The sequence below is a fragment of the Grus americana genome, chromosome 7 (assembly GCF_028858705.1).
Source record: "Grus americana isolate bGruAme1 chromosome 7, bGruAme1.mat, whole genome shotgun sequence".
In the NCBI taxonomy this organism is placed as follows: Eukaryota; Metazoa; Chordata; class Aves; order Gruiformes; family Gruidae; genus Grus; species Grus americana.
The window spans coordinates 24,711,665-24,733,515 of record NC_072858.1 but is presented as its reverse complement, the minus strand read 5'-3'; the positions used below and the strand labels follow the sequence as shown (position 1 = coordinate 24,733,515).

The window sequence follows — 21,851 nt, the reverse complement described above, 5'->3', positions numbered from 1 at the left end:
TTTTCTCATTTTGATCAAAGAAATAAAGCTGTGAATTTCTGTATTTATGAGAGAGAGTGTACTTTTCCCATATTTGTGTTGGAAGCCAACAAATAGCAATTTGCTTCCTGGTTAGCTACAGAGTCTATCATCTCTCTGCAATGAATGCATCACACTTCTCCTGTAACTTCCAGAAAACACAGTCCCTCAAGATGGGGGGTTTCAGGAAGGCGACGTTATCCTGGGCCAGCAAAAAAGACCACAACTACCTGTTGCTAGCTGCAGCTTCTTCTTTACCATTAAGATAGTCAGAATGGTGTTTTCTTGGTTATAAAACCTATTCATTATTGCAAGAAAGAGTTTTGCATGTCAGATGGCATACATACTGATACCAGAGCACTATGGCAAAAGTTATCAATGGAAGAAAAAGCTATTGTGGAGTTATTCAAACAAACGTATTTTCAGGGGATATTTTGATTCCTGCAAGTGTCTATGTTTCTCGTTTCCCATGATGCACACACAGACCTAGCACATCTCAAAGAAAAAACCCTACCACAATCCATTGTAAATTATCATACTCATCATAGCAATAAATTACAATAAAATGCCTTCATTGAATATGCCTCTGAAAGGAGGAGACAGCACAAAAGAAGTTTCATTTATACTTACATTGTTATAATAATCAGCATTTTTCTCAAGTAGAATAGCCAAGCCCCACGTAAAATACTGTAGAATGTTATTTAAGCTTTGCTACACATTGCTGACATCAAGCTTATGTTTTGACAGACTCATGTTGAAACCAGATAATTCCACCATCAAGCCCACTACACCACCATCTCTCTGCTTAGACAAGCACTTAGGCATTAAAAGAAAATAAATATAAAAATACCACAGTATTTGTTGAAACATACCAGGGTGGTTGGAGCTTTAAAAACTTCTCCTCCAGCAGATAGGTATGTTGCATAGGGGTCAGTATGACATGCCACAATATGTGACATTTCCTACCTGAGACTCAGCCTAAGACCAGAATACCTGGTCTTGATCAGAACTGTCACGAACATCAAAATAAGCTACACTTGCCATTAACTTTGGAAACACAAAAGCGACACTGAAGGTGGTGAATGTAATTTAACTGTAGGCTAACAAATCTAAGCAGTATTAGAAAATTTAATACTTAATGTGGTACAAGTGAAGGGCATCACCACTGAGAATTTTCTATTTGCTATATGGACGTAGGAGAAGAGAATGGTTTAAACTTTTACGGATTGTGTAATAGCAACGGCCTATGTAAAGCTGAGTGAAAGTGGTATCTTCTCTGAATAAATGTTGTATGGTAATACTGAAAGTGAGCAACCCAAAATTCAGCTGCACAGAAATAAGTCTTAGAGCTACAAAAAAAGCTTCATTGCTCCCCTACTCTCTACCTACAACAGGTAGCACAAGAGCTGAAGCTTTTGGGTACTGTAAATTCAAAAAGCAAAAAGAAGAGATCATAATGCATAAAGTACAGTGTAAAAATGGTCCCACATCTCTTTAAAGAACACAGATAAGCATGAGCATTGGCAATTTCATACCTATATAAAATGGCTAGGCAAGGAGTCTACATAGATACTAATGAGAAAAACTTTTACAAACATCACTTAACACCAGCTTTTTAATAAGCACACACACTATATCCACAAAATACAAATTCAAATACAGTCCATAATCAACAATCTACTATTCTTCTTTGTACAGAAAAGAGAAAAACATTTTATTAAAGGAAGATCTGTTTGGTTTTTGGGAGCTACTTAACTGATCCATTCTAAGCTAAGACTCAAGTTACTACAGACTGGGAACCCAACTGCAGTCAATACTGCCATTTCATATGCTTAGTAAAGGAAAGTATTTAAGAAAAAAAACCCCACAAAACACAAAAAAAATGAAGCAAAGAAGGAACTTTCAAGAACACATTTATTATTTCAGCACCAAGATAATATTAGCATCGAATGACAGTGTTTCACCCACCTAATGCCTCCAACTGCAAACATTAAATGAATGCAGGTGTTGGACTGAAGAACAAATTGAGCAAAGCTAAGTAACTGGCAAAAATAAAGATGGAACAAGAGAAAACACGCATCTGGGAAGCACCACACTTGTGGCAATAATGTTCAAATACAGGCAGTCTGTATAGGCAAGCAATATCAGTCGTCACAGAATTAAAGATTTCACAAGGTTAAGTGCAGTTTTTAATGAAAGAAAGAAAGCGTTTTCTCCCCATTATGAAAGGACAAGTGCAAAATTCCTTACCTCCATACAGTAACATAGAGGTGCTTATTGGAGTCAAATGACAACTAAGAGTCTCGGTTTTTCTGCTCTCCTAAGAAACTCTTATCAGCAGACTACTTTTAATCAAAAGCATTGACAATAAAAATATCTTTGCATTCCAGGCCTCCATAAGATATAAAAATTAATAGCTATATACTGCAAGTTGCAGTAAAGACGTTAAAATGTTTGTGTGCAATGTCAAAGAAGCTGAGAACCAGCAACTCTCACAGATTTCAGTTGGTGCCAAAGACATTGGTGATATTAAAAACACAAACCAAAACACAACACAAAAAAACTCCACAACCCAATACATGTTACAGAATTCTCAGAGATGCCTACATAAATACAGTACTACCATCGGATTATTAAATGCCTGTGAAAATAAGACAAATAAGGTGCTGAAATATGGAGGTGTATACCAAAGTTTGTAAGATGCAACTCTAACACATAAGAATTCTAAAATGCAAGTCCTGACAGAAAGCATAGATTCACAGAAAGAAAGAAAGAAGAAAAAAAAATAAAATTGAACACAACCCCCAACCACAATTTAAGATTATTTTCATGTCAGGTTGTGTCCCATTCACAATTTCAGAGACAGAATGACAATGTTTAGTGTTATCATAACTCTCAAGTTATTCTGAAATAAGGGAAATGTCTGAGGAAGAGACATTTTCTAGCCCCAGTAGGAACCAAATAAAATCCCTCACAGTGAATTCTAATCAGACACCAGCAGCACAGCTAGCTGATCCACAGTGAAATGAATATGACAGACTGGAAGATATGATGTCAATGGTAGAAATTACTGCAAGTATATGAATTATATCTGGAGAAGGGAAAGAAATTGCATAGAGTTTGACAGTACATGTAATCTAACTTAAATGATACAAAGTAGAGTAATTTTAAAGTATTAAAATACACCTTGAAAGTTTACCATCTTTGAGAAAGCTGGGGCAGCCTCTGTATTTTGCGTCTATCTGTGATTTACAGGGTCCTATTCTTCGCTAGTCTTTCTCCAATTTGTCTGCCGGATCTGATTACCAGATGGCTAAAATAAATGTATTGTGTTCATTCATGGTAACAGAAGTTGTCTTTAAGGGTTCTGTCACGGCTTCACTATCTTTCCTTTGTACCTACTCCTCCCTCTGTGAATTGATTAGATTTCCGAGCTAAGTTTCATCTGAGGGCCATTCTGCTAAATGCTGCATTGAAAAGCATATTATCCATTCTAGGAAGCACATACAGATGACCACTGGATATCACAGACCTGTCCTAAAGCAACAACTGCCCTACTCTGCCAAGAAAATAGATTGTTTGATAATCTCAGGACACGGATTTCAACAATAAGTGTCTGTCACTAACATACATTCTAATGCAATCCAAGAAACAGGTGACAGTTGGGTAGAAAGAAGGAAATGAAAAGCAACATATGCACAGTGCAAAGCCAAGGAAGGTAACCACTAAAGTGAAGACAGACAACAGTAGACAAATTAATGACTCTGCTATGCTATACCTCAGGAGTGGTAATTGTTCACTACGTGGTTTTGTTTAATCTGGTAAACCGCTACAAACCTGCAAGTAAAGAAGCTAAATGAAAGAAACGGGCATGAATGCACTGTAGCAGGAGGGAACGTGTACGGTTCTACACATTGTCTCCTTTCCTTAAGTAAAGTTACATGTGCAATCTGTAATCAGAAGTGATAACACTGTCCTAGAAACCTCTTTGACAATCCCATCCTTGAATGCTTTTGCTACAGGTGTGAACCAGGTTCTTTACCCAACAGAGCTCCTCCTGCAATCAGGTGTTTCCCTAATCTGAATTCCATTTTGAAAATATCAAATACAATTTATTAGCACTTCAGTGTTATTTATCCATTAACATATGCACACCTTGGGGTGTGTTTTCAGTTTAGTACAACAGTTTTCTGTCTCTTAGTCAAAGCTTGGATGTTGTAGAACTGGCATCTGAAGAACAGCTTTTAATATATACGAAAATCAGTGTAGTGAATCACCTAGTCAAAATTTAAGTGATCAAACTGACTGAACACAGAAGAGTGGCTTCAGAACTAAAATAAGATGAAGGCTATATCTTAAAAAAACCACATCTTTTTTTCACCTCATGTACTGTTTCCCACTTTTCCTGAAGCATCTTCACTAAGTTTAATTTTTCTAAATTGTATATTAGAAGCTATATTGGCAATAATATATAAGCGTGGTAAATTAAAAACCCAAACAAACCAAAAACCACCAACAACAAAACCTTAGTGCAGTATAGCTTTTGGTAACATTTGTCATTCTTCTTTATTTAAACTATACTCTCAGCCTTTCAATATTTTTTTAGCCAATAGCATTAATTCCTAAGTATTGCATTTGGAACAGACTGAGGTATAATTGTTGGGAAATAAAAAATCAGAATGCTTGAAAAACAGAAATAAAAAAAATGAGTAGGCACTACACCTATGTATTTTAACTGCAGCACAAACATATGGTCATAGCGGTGGGATGCATTTTCTTTGTATACGGAGAAGGTTATAAGTATTTTTGACAGTTATAAAGGGGCAGTCTCGGCCATACACAAGAATCAATAACAACCATGTAAAGCCTACAGCAGTGCACACTAACAGGCTGTAGGAGACATTAACACTAGCTAAAAGAAATAACTGTATTTTCAATGAACTTGTTCCTCCTGGATAATCAATTTTTTACACTTCTTACCAGCTGTTCCCACATAGCTCAGGTAGCAGAATGGAAGCAGCTGTCATACAGAATCCATATATTACATGCGTGTTATGAGGTTTTAATCTGTCATAGATGTTTTACGTTTGCTAATTTTGATCAGTCATATCAACTTGAGAGCAAGATGAAAACAAACTCACCACTTCTATTTAGGCAAGATGTAATCTACACAAATACACTAATCTGGCTTGATTCATTGTGAATGGTAAAAAAGGAATACTAATTGTGAATCTACTAATGCCCCATCCTCAAAACCTCTTTATTCTAGAAGTAAGATTTCATCATTAAAATCAGTTTGCCCCACCGCCCACATTCAAGAGATTTGTCACAATCATTGTTGCTGAAATATTGAGTTATAAGGTGCCGTAGTAATTACTATGGAATAAATAGCAATTAAGATTGTTCACACAAATAAGCTCAAACTGTTTGCAGTGAATAATTATGCTAATAGTGTTTTTCTACATAATTTGTGCATCCTTCACAACAATTTACTAGAAAATGTGAAATGTAAATTTGATGCACTACTACAAAAGCTCTGAAAATATGTTTAGTTCTTATGATTTTCCCCCACTAATTTAAGAAAGCACACAACTAAAACATACTTCTACATTTGTACATTTAAATTTGAAGAAATCACACTACGCTGAAATTGAACCAGTCATTTTCTTTCATTGTATTCCTACGAAATCATCCTAAACCATATGCAACAGACATGCTCATTGCTTAAACCTCACAATGTTGTAACACAAATTTGAGCAATTTGAAAGAAGCTGAACTTACTGCTATATAATAAACTTTGGCCTTTTCCACCAACTTCCAGTTCTTCTCCAGATCAAGATGCTTTTCCTTCTTATAGCAATTAGCAGCAGCGAGGTTAGCTACAAGAGACCTGAACGTGATTAAAAACCAGGCATTAGATCCTCTAACTAATACTATTGCAAATTTCTCACAAAGAACAAAATTTATCAAAGATAATCAATGATCCTAAGGAACATAAAACCAATTAACAAAGAGCACTGTAAAACACATATACTTCATTTGACCATTTAATAATATTTAAATAATATATTTTAAAATCATATTAAATGCAATTTCAATTTAAGCTATGTATTAAATAATGTCTTTTAAATCCAGCTACATAGTTTATGTAACTTATTGCTATTATACTGTTCAGGTGCCTTCATTTGCTTAGAATCAACCTTTGTTGCATTTTGTGATCAACTCCCTCTGTATGGTATGGCATCTGCAGATTTTCATTAAAACTCTTCTAGTACCTAACACCTAAAGGAGAGTAGCTACTCCAGTTTATCTTCTGAAAACTATTTTCCCTCACTAGAACCAAAAAGTTGATGGATATTTACATCCTGCCTTTATCACTTTCAAATGAAATGTTACATTATTTAAAAGGGGGTTTTCGTTTGGGATTTTTTTCCCCATTAGGTTAATATTTTCCTTTAGCAAACGAAAAAGGGTCACGTTGCTACTTTTAGATGATGAACTGTTAAAAAAAAAAAAACTTTGGCTTAGCTGTGTATTACTGGAAAACTACCAAAAACTCATTTGTACTTCATTCTTTCCTAACAAGTTATAACACAAGCCATGGGACACGACTTCCATTAGCAAGAACAAAAATACTTGTATCATATTTACTTTGTTACATGTAAGATGCATTCTATTTTAAATCCTCCTCTTCAGCCATTCAATTCAGCCGTATGAAACACACAAAACTTACAGATGTACTCCTAAAAACAGGTCATAAAAAGATGATTATGCACTAGCTCTCCACTCTGGCTACCATGACCAAACCCTTCTGTGCGATTTTATTATAAGAATGTTTAATAATATCCAGTATTTAGAGAAAGGGAGTTGGGGAAACAGACATTTCTGTGCTGGCATACAGAGTTTAAAATTTAATTTTCAAGATTTAATAGTCATAGGATGTACCTTTAACATTAATATATCCCTGTTTTGTGATATTTACATATATTAGCCAGATAGATAACGTGTAATCACACATACAACATACGGCTATTGAAAACTTTTGCCTTCTCCAACTTGCATACAATTGACGTTGTACGTATCATTCTTTTCCACATAAACGCTACTGCAATCCAGAGACAATGAGTTGGAGTAAATTGCTAGTCTGCTTCTATCAAGTTACGCGTCTGCCTCCAGACTGAATGTTCAGGTGTTCGGAGGTGAGTAAACTAGGAATTGTTGAAAACTTTATACCGCCTCAAAACAGCATCACTATCACCATTTCTCTTTGTCCTATTCAATAAAAACCAAACAAAAGCTCAAAAGAATCTCTTATGAAGACACCAACCAAGTCTCCCTGTAAACTTCCCAAAGCACTCATCACTGACGATCCCTGTAAGTTAAACAGATCAAGTATATATAAATTAAAACAAAAAGTTAGACTAACTTATTCTGAATGTATCAAAACACATAGCTCAGTTCTGTGTCATTTCATCCCAGGAATATTCTTGGGACGTATCTCTTGAATTCTGAAGCCTAAGGGCAAAGGGAACTAATGTGAATTTGGAAAATTAAAAAAATAATAATTTATAAACAAATAGACCAAGCCTCTGTAGCAGTACAAGTAACAGGCAAGAAATTTCATACTTGATGAATATTATCATTTCAATGACAAGAAATCCACCAGAGAAGCAAGTAAATCCAAGAAAGGCACGTGCATAACTCTGGTAATTTTCTGTAAACCATACTTAAAAAGCAAATAAAATCTTTCAGTTTTGGCAAACCCTAAATATCCATCAAAGGCCTAGCTGGAAAAATCTTGTCTGTCTATGTATGTTACTAACTGAAAAGCAATTACATTCCAGAAAACTAAGCAAAGACTCTCTGTATGTTTCCTTTCACTTACCACATGCCCTTGAAACTGTAAACCTAGCTCTCTGTGGCTACATCCAACTGTAGAGATGCTCTGCACACGATGTGTAATAAAAGATTGTTACACCAAAGACAAAGCACCAGGCTTTTCCAAATTAGAACTGTAAGTCTAACAGCACTAAGTTCAACATGTGGGACACAGAGAAGGTAGATGTTTTTTCGGTAATTGGAGACAGCCAAAGTGCTTCAAATCAAACAGCTTAATGGAGACTCTGTGCATGTGGGTATTTCTGAGCAGAATGCACATATCAAAGTCACAGATTGTGACGGAGTGTAGGTACTATTTTAATCATGTGTTAGGATTTTCTTGAAAAGCTCTGAGAAAAAGTGTATTAGTATTGCTAAGCTAGAGAATTCAGAGTGGTTATCATGAAAGCAGAAACAACAAACATTCGCATCAGGGCTTCTGGAACATAAATGTACACAGACTCTTACTGGGAAAACCAGGAGTGCTATTAGCCAGCTCCTCCAAAAGAGACAAGAAAGCTGAATTACCTGAAGAAGGAAGTTAGCACGTACCTCAACTGGGACAAGAGATTAATCAGAGTTATCAACTGGGGCCAGGTTGAAGTGATTCTTACAAATATAGAAAAAGCTGAAAACTAAGAAACAATCAGAGGGTAATTAAAGATTGAGAATAAACTTGCTCTCACTAGAACAGGGGGCATTGCACAATAAAGCCTTTAGCAGCAACCATCAGCCATTTCTTTCTATCTCCCAAGGAGGGAAATAAGTCTCTTGTACTCCCTGCACACTCTCAAGCGTGCTCTAAAACAGCGATTGAGACAAAGTCATTGTCTGTAGTATCTGAGGAAACATTTGACAGTGAGAGAGAGAGGTGTTTTACGTTAGCAAACCAAAAATACTGCTTAATAAGTTAAAGTAGTACTTGCAGACATTTTTATTAATAAATTTACCTAAACTTTTAAATTCCATTGAGATGCATGGCAAAAGATGCACACATTTTTCCTGAATTCATGATGTATGTCTATTGACAGTCTTGACTTCAGTTTTCCATCATGTCATCTAAGAAATAGTGATTGCTACAGGATGCGTACAACAGACACTATGTGACTGAAGAGAGCAAGAATCACTGAGCAGAAACATCTTTATTGCTTGTCTTCTCTTTGAAAAACTGAATATGGATCCTGGAGATGAAGGGGGAAGTCTGTAGACATAATTAATGTCAAAACTCCAGATGAAGATGAATGAACTTCCTTCCTCCACTGAGTATGTACATTCATTCCTGAGAGTAAGACATTATGTATGACATTAAATTGGGAGGGACAGGTTGATAAGCTGGAGGACAGGGCTGTCTGTCATTCAGTGGATCTTCAACAGCCTGGAGAATTGGGCTGGCAGAAAACTTGAAGACAAATCAAAGTCACGCAACTAGGACGGAGTAACTCCCATGCAACAATATAGACTGAATGTTGACAGGATACAACATAGCTTTGCAGAAAAAGACCTGGAGGTGCTGGTGGACCAAGCTTGGAACATGAAACAGCAGTGCACCCGCACAGAGAAGGTTAATCGCATTCTGGTCTGTATAAGCAAGCAGGCAGCCAGCAAAACAAAGGAAGTTATATATTCAGAACAGAGGAAAATCTCTGTTCTCTGGTCTCCAGACCTCATCTGGATTTCCATGTCCAGCTTTGAGCTGACTATTCTTGGACACAAGGAACAGATGCAAGCTGGAAGAAGGAAAATTCCAACTGGGTATCATCAAAAGAATTTCTCACATGAAGAGTGGTCAAACACTGGAATGAGTTGCCCAGAGAGGATATGCACCCTCCATCCTTGGACATATTCAAAACCCAGCTGGATATGGTCTTGAAAAACCTAATCTAACTTCAAAGTTGGCCCTGCTTTCTGCAGGGGTTTAGACCAGATGTCCACTCTAACTAAAGCTATTCTAGGGTTCTACATGTTCTATGGAAAATCCTCCCTCCTCTGACTCTCAGTTCAGTTCATGTTGCTGCCTATTGCTTTTTCTAATTCTACCCAAAACATTCACCAAATTCTCAGGAAATTTGGTGTGGATTTTAATTATAGGACTGCTATCTTACCTTAATAAATTCTACTAACTCATGATACTTCTTTGAAAGGGAATGAGCAGTTCCTCAGGATCAATGACACTGAAAGCCACAGAGGAAAACCAAAATATTTTGCTCTTATTCAGAGCCAAAAAGAAAACACTCTTCAGGGTAACTGATACCATTTTCATTATTGTTTCAATATCTAGTATCAGAAAATTTAGATATCGTCAGAAATCAGGGAGGGCTGGTGTGTGCTCAGCATCTCAAGATTAAGGCAGACCTGACTGGCTGGTTTTGAAACCTTTAAAAAAATCATCAGGACGTAATCAGCAAAGTAGTAGTACATCAGTTCAAGTGTTGTAGGTGGAAGAAGAAAGAAGAAAGCAAAGGGCCATGCTCAAGATAAATGCTTATTTTCTTCATTATCTCTTTCTGAAATTCTTTTTATTAATTTTATTACAATACCCAAAATAAATCACTCTATAAACAGGTTCTCACTTATGGAATGCTTGGAAACCATACAAAATACCACAAACACCATTGTTCATAGTCTACAACTTGCTTTTTTTCTTCCTCTTGTATAAAATCAAATTAACCCTTTCAGTCAGGCTATATGCTGACATCTATCCTCTTTAAGCATATCATCATCTGAAGTATATTCCTCATTTGCCAATCAAGTATATGCCTTACATGCCAATCAGCCTTCACACAGGCTACATAAACATACTTGTTAACCAGCTTTTGTCTCCCACATATTTTCTCCCTCCAGAACAACTGGAAGCTATAAAGTTCACAAAGTAGTAGTATGTTATTATCTCGCACTCTTCTGCCATAATACAACTGCTGTTTTCTAAAAGTATATTAATACTGCCCAGCCCCAAACTATGAGCCAGGCAGCCCTGCATTGTCTCACCTCAGTGCTAATACTTTCTTTAACATTCAAATCACAATTTTTCAAGGCCAAATATTCCAAACATATTAGGCTACACACACCATGCAGATTGCATTTATATCGTAGGAAAATATCAAAGGCCCCTGACCTGTTGTCACTAGTGATACAGGCAGCACAGGTTCCTGTTGGTTCTTCACTCTGCTCATAGTAATGGGCATCCACATGAGCTTCTTCAGCCTTCTTCTTTAATATCTCTCCAAATTTATCTTTGCCAATGCATCCAAAGAAAGTTGCAGCTTTGTAGGGGCTCTGAATCATCCACTGCAGATTGACAGGGAAAAAAAACCCAACATCATCAAAACCCACCAAAGTTAGCATGCCTATTATATTATTTTTGCCATTTCTCTCTCTCCATTCACTACACTTAATTCTGTGCCTACAGAGCACTGTGACATACAGAACACTTCTAAGCCTGAAGTAAAAAACATCTGGTACATCAAGGGAGGGAAGGTCAGCAAAGAATAAAAAAAATTACCCTTACGGATCCCACTGAGTGTTTAATTATCTAATGTAAAACTTAAATACATGTAGCTGACTATCAAATAAAGTAGATTAGTATGTTTTTACAAGGTATTTCAAAAGAAGATCCCTTGCTCAAAGGAGATGCCCCTACACTTACATTTAATTAAGCAATGTATGGTCTCTTTAAAGAAAATTTGTAGAAAATAAAAGACAAAAGAAACAAAACCCCCCAAAATTAAAAAAAAAACCCAACCCAAACCACAAAAACAAGAGAGATAGTACATAAGGAAAACAATATGTTTGAGAAACCTAAGAAGAAACATTGTGCAACATTCACAATATATATAAAAACTAAATGGTACTGAAAATAACCATTTGTGTCTACCATTTAATTATATGCAAAAAAGGAAATGCTCCCCATTTACATTGTTAAATCATGCATGAAAATATCTATCTCCAACTTTATTAAGAGCAGTTCTGTCACTTTAATTGTAAAGAAAGAGTGTAGCTGCAGAGTGTTGCTAAAGTGCCAGGTTATTTCCTAAAGCTCCTCTTTTATTAATACAAAATATGTATCATTCAACTGTAAATGTAACTTCATCTTGTACAAAGCTAAAAAATAGCATTTAGCAGCAATGTAAAAATCAAGAGTGAACTAAAAAAATAAATGTGAAGAAACAATCATAGGCCCTACTCTGCTGGTGGTGAGTCAACTAACTGAAGTCATTATAATTCACTCTAATTACAGTCAGAAAGCTTATCCACTCAATCTATAGCATGAATTAAAGGCTACATCAATTTACTGCTTTTCTAAAACCCTACTTATAATTGTTTCCTAATCAAGATTTAAATAAACGATAATGTCTCCATTACAAAGCAGCATTAATAGTAGCTGTGGGTTGTAGAAAGGTCAAGTAACTGAGTTGCAAATACATGCTTAGTCACATCTTTATTACTTCCAGAGAAGGGGGAAAAAAAATAATCTTTAGCCATGTAAAATTTTTCATTAATAAGGCAAAGGTGGACAAAAGTTGCAAAGCCTCTTTCCTGCAGCAATTTAATATAAAGTTTAAGGACAAAAAAAGATTGTGTTGTCAGACGGTGGCAGCGTTCAACCTCTCATTCATGAAATGCACACTACATATGCTCTGCTAATCTATTCCATATCACTCTAATATAAATTAAGACAACCCCTAACAAGAAAATTATCTAAGATATCCTCATATTTTACATACATTTGCACATGCATAATACACATTTGCACAGTGTTCATTTAGGATGTCTTAGGAACAATAATCTCTTATATTTGAAGGTATGGTTAAGTAGAACAGATTATTTAACAAGACTAACGATGTTGTCACCTACTGTAAGCAAATATGGAACCAATTTCCACAGTGATAAGAACTGAAGTACCTGAAGCCTTGTGTCCCGTGTTGAAAAGCATGCCTTACTCTCACAAATAACAAGAATTAATAGAGATCACTAGGAACAGCATTTATCAAAGCATCAAACCTCAACACAAACAAATTGAAAAAACATAAGACTTCAAACTGCACCTTCGGCTTACAACATTTTATCAAACGACATAACTTTTCCATCCTTTATACATAAAGTCTGACAACATTTGGAGCAGTAGTAAGTAATATTTCACGTACATCTCTGAAAAAAGAATTTCTGTCAAGTATCACAGTTTTAGCTATTGGCAGCAGCTCAGTTTGAATTCAGATGTGATACACGCCATATATAATTGTCACAATCCTTACTTTAAATGTAAGTAAAGTTATTCTTGAGAATCAGAAGTCACAATATAGGCTTTCTTGAGATGAACCTCCATTGTGTAGATCACTTCTTCCATAAGCAGTGGTTCTGCTCATACTTATTTGAAACACAGGTATTGTACGGTGGGGGAAATATTCCCACTCTGTAGATATTCGTTTTATTTGAACATCTGAGCTAAGTTAAGCAACACTGAGGAAGATGGAAAAGTAGTTCAGCAGTGTTTCTGGAAAGATCCCCTCATCACAGATTTCCAGTTACAAATACTCAGAGCTTCTTAGAATTATCTCCACATATTCCCACAATAATGGTGGTGAGGTGTTGCTAGTTGCAGAACTCATCCAAACTTTTCCTCCTTTCCTCAGCTAAAAGGCTACGTAGTAGTAAAGGCAAAAACCAGACATCACATTACAAACTTGATGAAACTGAACTATAGGAATATCTCTGTGGTATACCATTGAAGTTGCACGTAGCGGAATGAGTCACAGCAGGCATTTTTTGCGTATATGTGAAAAAACAAAAAGACAAAATAAGATCTTCACAGTAGACTCTGGAGCACTTTTTAAAAAAATTGACCCCGGATTGGAGTTTAATTTTGATTAACCTTATCTGGAAAAAACAGGCTTCTATGGGCTACTTCACACACTGTTGTTATTAGCAACATTTTGGCTAAAACACTGTAAATGGGAATGGGGGTCAGTCATCACAAGACATTTATCACCATGAACGAGTCATGCAGCATTACATCCAATATCAAATGAAGGCCAATAACAAACTGCACGCATTAATGCCAGGTATATGGTTATATAAACCGCAGATTCATTTTATAGATTTATGTGGAAATACAAGATTTAATTGAATGAAAAAGACTTTAGACAGAAACAGAAAATGACCCAGCTCAGCAGGCACTAGCATAATGAGTTAATTATCTAGGGTTTGGCTAGGCAGTGAGGCGGCTGTTAACTAACTGTATTGACAGTCTGGTCAGGAGAGGTTGGCACCTGGCCACACCATGAGTCCTCACCATCACCCAAGGGAATTTAAGGCTGTTAACGGCCCAAAGACAGAAGTGTCAAAAGTAAGAACTTATCACAAAGGAACAAGGCAGCCTCAGGAGTGGAATACCACAAAGGAAACTCAAAATCTAGAGTGGTTTATGAAGTCTAATTTGTTTCTCTATCCGAAAGTTTTCTGCTGTCAATGCAGCTTTGATACAAGGTACACACAAGGACAGGCCTTGACCTTTTCAGTTAGGATAAGCATCCGTGACAGAGGATGGAAGGAGCATGGGAACTAGAACACCTTTCGTATGTTCTCTAGAGTTAAACAGATTGCATTTTCCTTACATTTTTGTTGTATGCGCCCTGGTAAACTAAAAGCAAATATTAACTTTTTTAAAAAAAAAAAACCAAAAAACCCCCCAAAACCCCCAACTTGCCTTTAGCATAACTCTGTCTTAAAATTGGGCTGATTTAAAAATAAGCATCATCTGTATCAGATTACCCTATCCCTACAAGCACATTATTCCTTACGATTAAATACAGCAGTCAACACTTCCAAAAGGGGCCAGCACTCTGGCCACTCAAGGATACCCTACAGAGCGACAGAACGCTTCTCTCTATTTTCATGAGGCTAACTTGGCCTCACAGTAGTAGGAGTATCTGTTCAATTTTATTTTTTTTTCTTGATCAGAGTTAACAGGGTGAACTCTTTGGCATGCTTTAGCTATCAGAGAAGTGTAGGAACCTTTGTGTTCCAGGGAGTGGGTGGCAACTGCAGAGAACAGCATCATCCTTTTCTTGCAAAATGTTGAGATTCCAAGAAAATTTGGTAACAAGTAAAACTTCTGAAGACTCAACTGTGACTTTGTGAGACTGCTTGGAGTTAACTATGTCCCACTCTTTCATATCCTTAGACTCGATGTGATACACCTATCTCCCACTTTTGTTTGATTAGGAAATGGCTTTGGAAACAATCTTTCCCCTGAGTTACAGAAGCACTTCTAGAAGCACTTCCAACACTAGAAGGGACTTGACTTTGGTTACTCATTGATGTCTTTTGACAACAATATTCAAGATGAGAGTTACCTGAATGGTTCCTTATACCCCAAAACCAAAGAAGTGCCCCTTTATACTATATGAAAGAAAAATCAGTGGTCTTAAAGAATTAAAAAAGGGAGATAAATTAGTTCTTTGCTTTGTATTTCCCAAGTTTATTCTATTTAGCTTGAGAATACCATACTTTGGCCACAAGGGCACAGTCCAGTATCCCATATCACACCACTTGATCTGCATTCAAAGCTTTTCTTTGCTGTTCCTGCAAAGTTCACTGCAGAGGAGGACCTCTATTTGAAAGGCAGAAAGCTGCAAAACTAAATAGTTGATCTAATTTACTTCACTATCTTCAGTTGCAAAGATATTTCCCCTGCAAAAAGACAGTTTGCTATTGCTGGGTCGCAGTACACAATCCCATAAGACAAAAAGAAACATCATACTGATGAAGCTTAAGACAGCTTTACAGCCCTCTGAGTAAAACAAAGATCCTTCAGAAATTATTTCATTTTACCCCGACTCTATGCTTTGCTCTAAGTGCCTCTTAACTGGACAACATTGATAATCAGAACAAGGAGGATGACGAAGACACTATCAGTCCCACATTGTTACCCCTCTGAACTCCTGAGCTCCTGAATTCTTTTCTAAAGCTTCAGCCAGTAGTGCATTTCCACATTTGTCAGTCATCTTAAACTAACAATGCCAAAGCATCCGAAGCTTTGCTTAGACTGACATACCTCCTGCACATAGGAGTTTTCAGCTGTAGACTTGAATCCTAAATGCCTAGGAACTGACAACACAACAGGAAGCATTATGCCCCTTCACAGTGAAGGATCTTCAAAACTCATTAACACTGAATACAGACATCTGAAGTGCATCTGAAGTGCGTTATTTGAAGCTGGACGCTTCTCTGCATGATCTGTCAAATCTGATCTTATTTTAAATTGCAGCTCACAGAGGAGAGAACTCCAAAGACCTAAAATTAGCTAAGACTTAACATGCTTGCTAAAATCTAAACTAAACAATGTTAGCAACTACTCACGAAGCATTCTGTTTAGTAAATCAGAACATAAAAGGCTTCTTTTTATACAGCACTATTTGAAGTATCTCTCGGTTTTATATTCTGAATTTTAGAATGAGTCCATACACTTCTCATAAGGTTTCACCAGTCTGTTGTACCCCTAGGACATTTCCCATCACCAATTATATACACAGTCCATTAAAAAGCTCTTATGAATATTTTAAGGAATATTTTAGATGCTAAAAGAAAATAAATCACGCTTCATCTTAGAAAACCAGATAAAATGAGAAAAAGTGGGATCAAAACCTAAATAATTATATATATATGTTAAAACCAGAAAACTTGACAATATGCAAAACAATCCTAAAAAAAGACATCAGTGTCACTGTTCCAAGTGAGCTCACTTATTTCTTGTGAATGATGTGATACACCTCAAGCACAACTGGAATGCAATATTCTGTTACCATTACACATACTATATAATTTAAAATCCCTACTGTGGTGGGTTAACCCCAGTGAGCAGCTAAGTCCCCACCTAGTTGCGCTCTCCATCCTCCCCACCAGTGGGATTGGGGAGAGAATTGGAAGTGCAACAGTGAGAAAAAACCCACATGGGTCAAGATGAAATGATGGCAAAGGCAATCATTCACCACTTCCCACCAGCAGGCTGATGCCCAGCCAGTCTCCCCCTCCCTCCCTGCCCCCAACAGTTTTATTGCTGACTATATTCCACCTGGCCTGGAACACCTCTTTGGTCAGTTGGGGTCAGCTGTCCTGGTTGTGTCCCCTCCCCAGCCTACTTGCTGGGACAGGAGAGTGAAAAAACAGAGGTGGTCTTGATGCTGTGCAAGCACTGCTCAGCAATAGCTAAAACATAGCTGTGTTAAACACGCTGTTTTGGTGACAAACCTAAACCGCAGCACCATACATCCTGCTATGAAGAAAATTAACTCCCTAGGAGACCCAGTATACCTACTCGAGAATCAGTGTTATGAGAATATACCATGAAGGCCTTGGAAAACAGATGAGATACTACAATTTTGTTCCAACACCTTTGCATCTTTTTTCCTTTTTCTTTTTTTCATTGATCAACATTTAAAGATTGCAACAGCTATTATCACATAATGGCCATATAAGAAAAAAATGGAAAAGGAAAAATAAGCTTATCTTTATAAAAGTAGGCTTGCAAAAAGGAGCCCCATGTCCTGTATAGTAATTCTTCCACCATTAGCTAAAGCTGCCAAATCTTGCATGAGGAAGTGATATTGTTAAAATGCATGACAACACCCTCAAGCAACTTCCAGTCAAATGAGATAAAAGCGATAATACTTTTTAAAGGAAAAGACTAGCTAAAGCTTTGCACTGAGACCAATATATACATCTTATCAGGATTTGGTTCAACATGTACTATCCAAATCTCTGCACAGGAATATATTTTAGTTTTAGTTGGCACCACAAGTTGCATTTTGCTATAGCTTTTCAAATTAAGATGTCTATCAAAGTGTTAGTCATCCAGGAGCAGTACTTCATTCACTTCTACATTTAAAAACACAAAGCTAACAAACCGCCTCCCAACAAAATCTATAACCCAAATAACTATTTTCAGTGCTGCTATTCTTTTGTATTCCATTTCCTATTCTCTTCCTCTTGCTCTTCATCTACTTGTCCACTGTTTTATATTTAGTCTAGTTTCTAAGCTTCTTGCTATACAAGGAAATACAAGCATATTTTCTGTAATTACACATGTAGCAGCCATATTCCAAAGTTTCAATGTGGCCAAAAGATAGCTCACTCTTTCATTGCACCCCTTAAATATTGAACAGTCTAGGCACTTAATTCCAATATTCCCTACGTCATTACCCTCTTATCCTGTATTTATAATGCTACAGTTCTGCCTCAAACACCTGAAGCGCTGCAGCCGCTCTTCTGAAGTTCAATATACATTATCTGAGGCCAAAGGCAGAATGCCTTCTGCAAGACCTTACAAGGCACATAATTGAGACCGCAGCTGGCCTGGTGTCCCTTCCCCTTTTGAAGCACAGAACCTGAGACATCAACACCTCCTCGTTGTTTGATCTCATGTGTCACACTCTTTTCCTTTCCACAACATTAACATGGTGCCTTCTCAAAACCAGGTAAAAGATGACACACCTACAAAACAGGGCTGGTCATGTCAGTTTTGCATCACTCACATGACAGTTACATGAAGGGTATCTTAACAGTAAGAATTCCAGGTGTACTTGGGACTCTTCCACAGCTGTTTCAGTGTGTACAACTGTTAAGAAATTTGCTAATATTATGAAGCTATGTATGAAGTAAGGTTTAAGAGTATCTTTACCAGTAAAAGAACTTAAAGATAGTAACTTTCTTGTTGAACATTGTGTGTGAAACATGGCAAAGCGGCAGAGAGAGTACAACAAAATAAAGTCTTGTTACTTTGTGTGGCTAGAAGGTGTGGTGTTAAGCTGTTAATGGAAGCATATTAACAACATAAAAAAGGATCATCATACTTGGGTACAGTAAGACAGACTCATTGGGCAACTGTACAATACAGTTAACCATGCCTCAGCCTACTCTACCTGAAAAGAATTAGCACTCACTTCACGGAGATACAGGGAAGACTGATAAGCATTTAAAAAATCCCTTAAAATTCTCCAGTGTAAAACACTGTTCGTATTTAAGTACTAACCTATGAGGGAAGTTGATATTGTTGCAAAGTGACATTTTAGGATATTTCATATATGATTTTGCATATCTATAACCTTAAAACAAATCTTCCTTTTCAAAATGCATGCGTCACGCTCACTCCCCTGCTAGATGATGTGCAGTCTCAATGAATACACCCACACTCAGAATGACAGCAAAAAATCCACAAGTGAAGAGACTTCTTTCATTGTCTAGCAGCACAGAATTCATAAAGCACAAACTGTAAACAGCTGCCTATCAACTTCTATCAGCAACAGTATCAAAAACAGATGGCAAAGGCCAAGTCAAAGTTTATTGACAATGATGAACTTTGACAGCCTCTATTAAATTACTTCTTCCTTTAAGGTGTATGTGATCAAAGCAGCAGAGAGATTTTCACTCAGTCACATAACAAGCTATTTGTTGAGATTGAAACATCTGGTCAATATCTCCTAACACTGCAATTTCATGCACAGTTAGCAATAGGGTACATTTCTTCTCCTCTTCGTACAGGGTCCATAAGGGTGGCACATATGGCTGATCATTTCATTCAAAAAGGTTTCAATTCCAGGCATTACATACAATTGTCTCTATGCTGTATAGTATTTTAAGCCTACCTACCATCGTTTTCCATCATCACTGCTGCCTGCTCTACTCTTTGCTATAAAAGCCCACAAATATGACAGAGCACTTAAACCTTAACAGCTTTTGACTACCCGAGTTAGAAAGCAGTTAAGGCAAGGGAGTTTTTAAAGCTGCAGATCTTCATCTATCTGTTGTCAAGAATTCCCAATGCATTAAACTATTTACCAAGGCTCTAGTACCACAGATTATAATTTTTGTAATAGCAAACCCTTCATTTATGAGGCATTCCCAAACAATTAGAGATCACCCTTTTTACTAATTTATAAATTATTATATATTCTACAGACATAACATACAACATATATTCTATTTCAAATCAATGTGAGATAATTATAAGAATTTGATGAATCATAATCCTATTTCTCAATCTGAAATAGCAAGAAGACACAAAATGTTATCTCTCCCAAATGCTAAGAAATGCTTGCCTTTAGAATTATGCATCTATGTTGCCACAGCAACAAGTAGTGGATAATGTGAAATGTACTTCACCCTTCCATTTCTAAATCCCAATCTTTTTGTTCAAAAGAGAAAGGAGGGCTAGTTGCAAACATGCCTACAGAAAGTACATTTCAAAGAATTTTCAGTTACTATTAAATAACCTCCATTTTTATTCAGTTAGCAGTTGATTTCCACATCTCATTCCCACACTGACTGACTCCAAGTAGTATCTGAACCTTAAAAGTTTACCTAGCAGTTGCAGTAAGACATTGACTCTACAGCTCCTCAATATAATTATGCATTGTGCCCAGATGCTGCACCAAAGGCATAGCAGAGGGCTGGGCAGGGAAGAGAGAAGGCAGATACTCTCCATGCAGGAAAATCTACAAAATGCTTGAACAGAGACATTCCTCAGAGATGTCACTGAAGGTGCCTGGGCTTTTCTGGAAAGTGCGTTGACTTTTGGCACTTATGGCATTTATTCAGTAGTACCTCACTGATCTGAAGAAATGGGATATGTAACCTAGATTATAAAAAAGAAATCAGAATTGTCTACTAGAAACTGATGGGTTTCATATAAATGTCAAGCTATGGCTTACAGGTAACAGAACATGTTTACAGGTTGTAAACATGAGCCTCAATAAGAGCCTGTCACAACATGCCACAAAGGCAGACAATCAAGTCAGGAAAGCAACTAATTAGCTGTCATTTAGCACTACCAGCACTGGCATAAAAGTTAAGTAGTTAGCCAGATTCTGTTTTTTGATAGGAATGCAAAGGAGAAAATGTTCCAGGAGCTCCAAACAAGTTCAGAAGTAACAGGTTTAGCAGTATTAAATTGCAATCTTTTTTCAAAGAAACCCACAACAACCCCACCCAGTCACAAAAGGTGTAAATTCAGCCTAAACTTTATTGTATATGTACAGCAAGGCTTATAGTATTGTGGTGGAGCATTTTACCTAAGCTGATAAGAAGTTTATTTATTCCAGACTTAATAAAGAAGTTCCTTCAGAAGAGATTAGAACATAAGTTAAGAAAAAAAAGATTTTATCTCTCCTCTAACTTCAAGGCTTTCTCTCACTAGACTAGGAGCCCTCTGAATGACCAAGACAAAACTTTGGCAAGGTGATATTAGGCTTTGAGTCAACCCCATTAGGAATTAATATTTTGGGATTGGTCTCTCCTAAGTGTTATCCCATATACTCCATCCACAGTTGCACATGGAAATGCCCCCCCTCCAAGGTTCAATATTCTTAAGGAATGATAGCTCTTCTAAGGGAGAAAAATGTGAATCAAATGAAAAATAACTGCCTTAGGACAGGCAAGTCTCAGAAAAACCTCTGGATTCCTCATGTGTGACTTTCAACCACATTTAGTTGGAAATGCTCTATGTCTGCCAAAGACTGTGACTGGCATACAGACCAGGCTGTGATTCCAGGGCAATACCGGATTCACAGTGTGCATGTGAACAATCATTTGGAGGAGAACTGATGCATGCTCTCACAAAATAATAAAAGTAATTGCCATAGTATTCCCAATAGAAAGCACTCACTTCCTCAGAATTATAACGTTTTATGTTACTGAAACAAATAAATTATGTTTATTGCTATGTGTAGAAACATACCTTGAACAGCTCAGAAAAGAACAAGAAACTTTGGATAAAGTATATACTTTCGCATTTCTAAATTACCTTTCAGCTTCTTATTCCAGTACTAACTAGATATAAAATCAATACAGAATATTGGCTGCATGAGAAGTACTTATTTCTTATTGTTTCTTGCTTTCTACTGACACCAAGAAGTCTGGACAAACAGCTGTCACATGGAACACTATTTGGGCAGTTCATCTGCAGA

The 21,851-nt window shown here is 36.8% G+C and overlaps 1 protein-coding gene across 2 annotated transcripts in view; it reads right to left on the bottom strand.

Annotated features, from left to right (window-relative positions):
- ADK (adenosine kinase) overlaps window positions 1-21,851 on the bottom strand; it is a 294,428-nt gene that overhangs the window by 145,902 nt on the left and 126,675 nt on the right. For both annotated transcript variants that reach the window (XM_054832283.1, XM_054832284.1), the window contains exons 5-6: window positions 11,009-11,181; window positions 5,800-5,908 (exon numbers count right to left, since the gene is read on the bottom strand). In XM_054832283.1, the coding sequence (XP_054688258.1) occupies window positions 5,800-5,908; window positions 11,009-11,181 (282 nt within the window). The remainder of the gene's footprint in view (window positions 1-5,799; window positions 5,909-11,008; window positions 11,182-21,851) is intronic.